At 47.7% G+C, this 6,388-nt stretch overlaps 1 protein-coding gene across 1 annotated transcript in view; it reads left to right on the forward strand.

Moving 5' to 3' along the window:
• LOC117441902 (laminin subunit beta-1-like) overlaps positions 1 to 6,159 on the forward strand; it is a gene marked incomplete at its 5' end in the record, with an annotated part of 20,945 nt that extends 14,786 nt beyond the window's left edge. Inside the window, 5 exons of the mRNA XM_071202302.1 lie at positions 1,460 to 1,603; positions 3,320 to 3,551; positions 3,709 to 3,872; positions 4,148 to 4,219; positions 5,657 to 6,159. Coding sequence (XP_071058403.1) covers positions 1,460 to 1,603; positions 3,320 to 3,551; positions 3,709 to 3,872; positions 4,148 to 4,219; positions 5,657 to 6,159 — 1,115 coding nt within the window. The remainder of the gene's footprint in view (positions 1 to 1,459; positions 1,604 to 3,319; positions 3,552 to 3,708; positions 3,873 to 4,147; positions 4,220 to 5,656) is intronic.
• Positions 6,160 to 6,388: the final 229 nt, after the last annotated feature.

Below are 6,388 nucleotides of genomic sequence, written 5' to 3' on the forward strand. Positions count from 1 at the left end.
GAGTCACTCTAAAGAGTCACCTGAAGAGTCACCTGAAGAGTCACCTTAAAGAGTCCACTTTAAAGAGTCACTTTAAAGAGTCACCTGAAGAGTCACTTTAAAGAGTCACTTTAAAGAGTCACCTTAAAGAGTCACCTGAAGAGTCACCTTAAAGAGTCACTTTAAAGAGTCACCTGAAGAGTCCACCTTAAAGAGTCACCTTAAAGAGTCACCTGAAGAGTCACCTTAAAGAGTCACTTTAAAGAGTCACCTGAAGAGTCCACCTTAAAGAGTCACTTTAAAGAGTCACCTGAAGAGTCACCTTAAAGAGTCCACTTTAAAGAGTCACTTTAAAGAGTCACCTGAAGAGTCACCTGAAGAGTCCACTTTAAAGAGTCACTTTAAAGAGTCACCTGAAGAGTCACCTGAAGAGTCACCTTAAAGAGTCCACCTTAAAGAGTCACTTTAAAGAGTCACCTGATGAGTCACCTTAAAGAGTCCACTTTAAAGAGTCACTTTAAAGAGTCACCTGAAGAGTCACCTGAAGAGTCACTTTAAAGAGTCACCTGATGAGTCACCTTAAAGAGTCCACTTTAAAGAGTCACTTTAAAGAGTCACCTGATGAGTCACCTTAAAGAGTCACTTTAAAGAGTCACTTTAAAGAGTCACCTGAAGAGTCCACCTTAAAGAGTCACTTTAAAGAGTCACCTGAAGAGTCACTTTAAAGAGTCACCTGAAGAGTCACCTTAAAGAGTCCACTTTAAAGAGTCACTCTAAAGAGTCACCTGAAGAGTCTACCTTAAAGAGTCCACTTTAAAGAGTCACTTTAAAGAGTCACCTGAAGAGTCACCTTAAAGAGTCCACTTTAAAGAGTCACTTTAAAGAGTCACCTGAAGAGTCTACCTTAAAGAGTCTACTTTAAAGAGTCACTTTAAAGAGTCACCTGAAGAGTCACCTTAAAAAGTCCACTTTAAAGAGTCCACTTTAAAGATTCACTTTAAAGATTCACTTTAAAGAGTCACCTGAAGAGTCACCTGAAGAGTCCCCTGAAGAGTCCACCTTAAAGAGTCACTTTAAAGAGTCACTTGAAGAGTCACCTTAAAGAGTCCACTTTAAAGAGTCACTTTAAAGAGTCACCTTAAAAAGTCCACTTTAAAGAGTCCACTTTAAAGAGTCACTTTAAAGAGTCACCTGGAGTCACCTGAAGAGTCCACCTTAAAGAGTCCACTTTAAAGAGTCACTTTAAAGAGTCACCTGAAGAGTCATCTGAAGGGTCATCTGAAGAGTCATCTTAAAGAGTCATCTTAAAGGGTAATCTTAAAGAGTGATCTTAAAGGGTCTCTCAGTGTGTGTGTGTGTGTGTGTGTGTGTGTGTGTGTGTGTGTGTGTGTGTGTGTGTGTGTGTGTGTGTGTGTGTGTCAGTGACTCTGAGCACAGTGTGTGATCTCCTCTAACTCCTCTCTCGCCCTCCCTCTCTCAGAGTGCCGCTGTGACCCTCAGGGCTCTCTGAGCACAGTGTGTGATCCGAGTGGAGGTCAGTGCCGCTGCAGACCCAACGTCTCGGGGAGGAACTGTGACTCCTGCAGCCCGACCACCTTCCAGTTCGGACCCAGCGGCTGCAGAGGTCAGCGCTGAGACGTCAGGAATAACACTTTCATGACAAATCATAAATAACACTTTCATAATAGGTTTCAAAATGGGTTGAACCAATTAGTGTTCATTCCGTCAGCTATTTTTTTATTTAGTTTTAGTCTTAGTCCTGTGTTAAATTTCCTTTTTAGTTTGAGTCATATTTAGTCACCTTCATCCTGTTTTTACTTAGTCAAGTTTTAGTCGACTAAAAGTCTGAGCATTTTAGTCTTATTTTAGTCAAAGAAAACAAATTATTTTAGTCTACTTTTTGTCAGTCTGTACACAAGTCGTCACTCACTCGCTGACGGAGGGGGGGGGGGGTATTCGGCTAACGCGACCACTGCTCCCAGGCCCTGTTGTTGCCATTTTATTTTCTGTTAAATAAGGTTAGTTAGACCACGAGTTAGACCCAAGTCTTCCTGACAGTTCACAGTGTGCCGCTGCCCGGTGTAATTCAAATGTACCGCAGCACGGACACACAGCTGCTGCCCAGCCGCAGCACAGATACACAGCTGCTGCCCAGCCGCAGCACAGACACACGGCTGCTGCCCAGCCGCAGCACAGACACACAGCTGCTGCCCAGCCGCAGCACAGACACACAGCCGCTGCCCAGCCAGAGCACAGACACACAGCTGCTGCCCAGCCGCAGCACAGACACACAGCCGCTGCCCAGCCAGAGCACAGACACACAGCTGCTGCCCAGCCGCAGCACAGACACACAGCCGCTGCCCAGCCAGAGCACAGACACACAGCCGCTGCCCAGCCGCAGCACAGACACACAGCTGCTGCCCAGCCGCAGCACAGACACACAGCTGCTGCCCAGCCTCAGCACAGACTCACAGCTGCTGCCCAGCCGCAGCACAGACACACAGCTGCTGCCCAGCCAGAGCACAGACCCACAGCTGCTGCCCAGCCGCAGCACAGACACACAGCCGCTGCCATGCCACAGCATGGACACACAGCCGCTGCCCAGCCGCAGCACAGACACACAGCTGCCGCCCAGCCGCAGCACGGACACACAGCCGCTGCCATGCCGCAGCACAGACACACAGCTGCTGCCCAGCCGCAGCACAGACACACAGCCGCTGCCATGCCGCAGCACAGACACACAGCCGCTGCCCAGCTGCAGCACGGACACACAGCCGCTGCCCAGCCGCAGCACAGACACACAGCTGCTGCCCAGCCGCAGCACCGGAAATGGAACTGCTGGGAGAAAAACTGAAGATCAGAGATGTTATCTTTGATAATATTTTGTCTCCTCATTTTTCCTCAACGAAAGTAAAGAGAGATTTTGGCATAGTTTTTATTTAGTAAACTACATTTTCGTCTCGTCACTTTTCGTCAACGATATTGCATGATGATTTCGTTGCAGTTATTGTTTACTGCCGTCGGTGCCGTCTCGTCATCGTCTCGCTTTCGTCATGGAAAAAAAGGTCGTTGACGAACATATTTCGTCATAGTTTTAGTCAACGAGATGAACACTAGGTCCAATGAACTGATTGGAAACAATAAGAAAGAGCAACCAAAGATGTCATATCAGTTAATCCTGGTTTCAGTTTATTCAGGTTTCACACAGGTCGTCCTTAATCTCACTTACACATGCAGTTCAGCTGAGCATACAGAATGTACAATAATTGTGTATGTGTGTGTGTGTGTGTGTGTGTGTGTGTGTGTGTGTGTGTGTGTGTGTGTGTGTGTGTGTGTGCAGCGTGTGAGTGTGACGCTCAGGGCTCTCAGAGTGAGTTCTGTGATCAGCTGTCAGGTCAGTGTGTGTGTGTGTCTGGAGCGTCGGGGCGTCAGTGCTCTGGGTGTCTCCCGGGGTTCTGGGGCTTCCCCTCCTGCAGACCCTGCTCCTGTAACGGACACAGCGACGCCTGCGAGCCCCTCACCGGCCGCTGCCTCACCTGCAGGGACAACAGCACGGGACACACCTGCGACAGGTGAGACACACACTATGAAACACACACTGACAGGTGAGACACACCTTTACACAACATGCACTCACAGGTGAGACACACCTTTACACAACATGCACTCACAGGTGAGACACACACTATAACACACACACTGACAGGTGAGATACCCCTCTCTCCCCAGGTGTCTGGATGGTTACTATGGCGACCCGGTGTTGGGGTCAGGTGACCACTGCCGGCCATGCAGGTGTCCCGACGGCCCCGGCAGCCTGCGGCAATTTGCGGGAAGCTGTTACCGTGGAGACGACTCTCAGCACGCCGTCTGTGTCTGCAACACGGGATACAAAGGTACAACTTTATTAACACTGACACAGGTACACAGGTACAACTTTATTAACACTGACACAGGTACACAGGTACAACTTTATTAACACTGACACAGGTACACAGGTACAACTTTATTAACACTGACACAGGTACACAGGTACAACTTTATTAACACTGACACAGGTACACAGGTACAACTTTATTAACACTGACACAGGTACACAGGTGATGAGGCTCTCATTGGCCCTTTCTCATTTCTCTAACTCCCCTCCTCGACTCCTATCTTCGTGTCTTAGTCCAGCCCACAGGAGATGCGAGCGGAGGACTGAGGAGGGGAACCGAGGAGAGAGGAGGGGAGCCGAGGAGGGGAACCGAGGAGAGAGGAGTCGAGGAGGGGAACAGAGGAGAGAGGAGTCGAGGAGGGGAACCGAGGAGAGAGGAGCCGAGGAGAGAGGAGCCGAGGAGAGAGGAGGGGAAGCAGCAGGCGGTTAGAGAAAGGAGAACTCCTCTCCTCTGAGCGGTCATATTAAAGAGACGTCCATTAATGATGACAGAAGGCAGCAGCCTCTGTCTGAGGGACAGGTGTGTTCATGACCACTTCTATATTTATTTATTTTAGTGTGTCCTCGATTATAGCTCCTCCAGAGAGCCTCCTCTCTCCTCGGTTGTAGCTCCTCCAGAGAGCCTCCTCTCTCCTCGGTTGTAGCTCCTCCAGAGAGCCTCCTCTCTCCTCGATTATAGCTCCCCCAGAGAGCCTCCTCTCTCCTCTCTCCTCTCTCCTCGGTTATAGCTCCCCCAGAGAGCCTCCTCTCTCCTCTCTCCTCGATTATAGCTCCCCCAGAGAGCCTCCTCTCTCCTCTCTCCTCGGTTATAGCTCTTCCAGAGAGCCTCCTCTCTCGTCGATTATAGCTCCTCCAGAGAGCCTCCTCGATGCTCGATCCTCGGTCCTCGAAGTGCATTTAGAGAAATGAGATGTCCTTCAACATGGCGCGCTGAAATCCATTTCCGGGTGCCTACCAGAGGACCGAGGAGTCGAGGAGTCGAGAAGGGGGAATTTGTGAATTGAGAAAGGGCCATAGTGTGACTGCTGATGTTTCCCAGGTGTACCTGAGAGATGATTACAGGCTCTCAGCAGGAAGCTAAGGGTTTCCATGCCTGGGGGGGGGGCAGACAGAGGGAGACAGGAATGTGATGAGACTCTGTTATTATTGAATTAAACTCTATCTCCTGAGGATGTTAGCGAACAAACTACGCTGCTTTCTGATTGGCTGACAGTATTTAAAGCCCCAGTAAAACAGAGAAGGTAAACACAGGAGCCTGGAGGGTCTTTAGAAACACATGTTTATAGATATGTATCAGACTATATAACCACCACGGCCCCTGGTAGACCCCCCCACCCCCCCACACACACACACACACACACACACACACACACACACACACACACACACACACACACACACACACACACACACACACACACACACACACACACACACACACACACACACACACACACACACACACACACACAGTAACACAGACTATAACACCCCCTGTTGTTAACCACCAACTATGTGCAATATATATATATATATATATATATATATGCCGTTAATAACTGTGTAATACATACCTGGCTGCTACATCCTCAGAACTGGTACAGGATGTGTTTTTGTAAATTGTTGCAACATTTTCTTTTATAATTGTTGTATCTTTAATACTTTTTTATGCTTCTTAGTTAACATTAAGCTCCGTGGCTCTTTTTCTGCTGTAACAATGTGCATTTCCCCACTGTGGGACAGATAAAGGTTATGACTCTGACTCCGATTCTGACTCTGACTCAGATTCTGGTTCTGACTCTTATTCTCACTCTGACTCTGACTCTGATTCTGACTCTGATTCTGTATTTGACTCTGACTCTGATTCTGACTCTGTATTTGATTCTGATTCTGGTTCTGACTCGGTATTTGACTCTGACTCTGATTCTGACTCGGTATTTGACTCTGACTCTGACTCTGATTATGATTCTGGTTCTGACTCTGACTCTGATTCTGACTCTGATTCTGACTCGGTATTTGACTCTGATTCTGACTCTGATTCTGACTCGGTATTTGACTCTGATTCTAGTTCTGACTCTGACTCTGACTCTGATTCTGATTCTGACTCTGATTCTGACTCTGATTCTGACTCTGATTCTGATCTGATTCTGTATTTGATTCTGGTTCTGGTTCTGACTCTGGTTCTGACTCTGATTCTGACTCCGACTCTGATTCTGACTCTGATTCTGGTTCTGATTCTGATCTGATTCTGTATTTTACTCTGTATCTGACTCTGACTCTGTATTTGATTCTGGTTCTGATTCTCACTCTCATTCTGACTCTGATTCTGACTCTGTATTTGACTCTGATTCTGACTCGGTATTTGACTCTGATTGTCTTTATGTCTTTATTAGGATCCCCATTAGCACTAGCATGAGCATTGGCTATTCTTCCTGGGGTCCTCACACACTCAAAACATACATAAACATACAACAA

The sequence above is a fragment of the Pseudochaenichthys georgianus genome, unplaced genomic scaffold, assembly GCF_902827115.2.
Source record: "Pseudochaenichthys georgianus unplaced genomic scaffold, fPseGeo1.2 scaffold_2129_arrow_ctg1, whole genome shotgun sequence".
NCBI lineage: Eukaryota > Metazoa > Chordata > Actinopteri > Perciformes > Channichthyidae > Pseudochaenichthys > Pseudochaenichthys georgianus.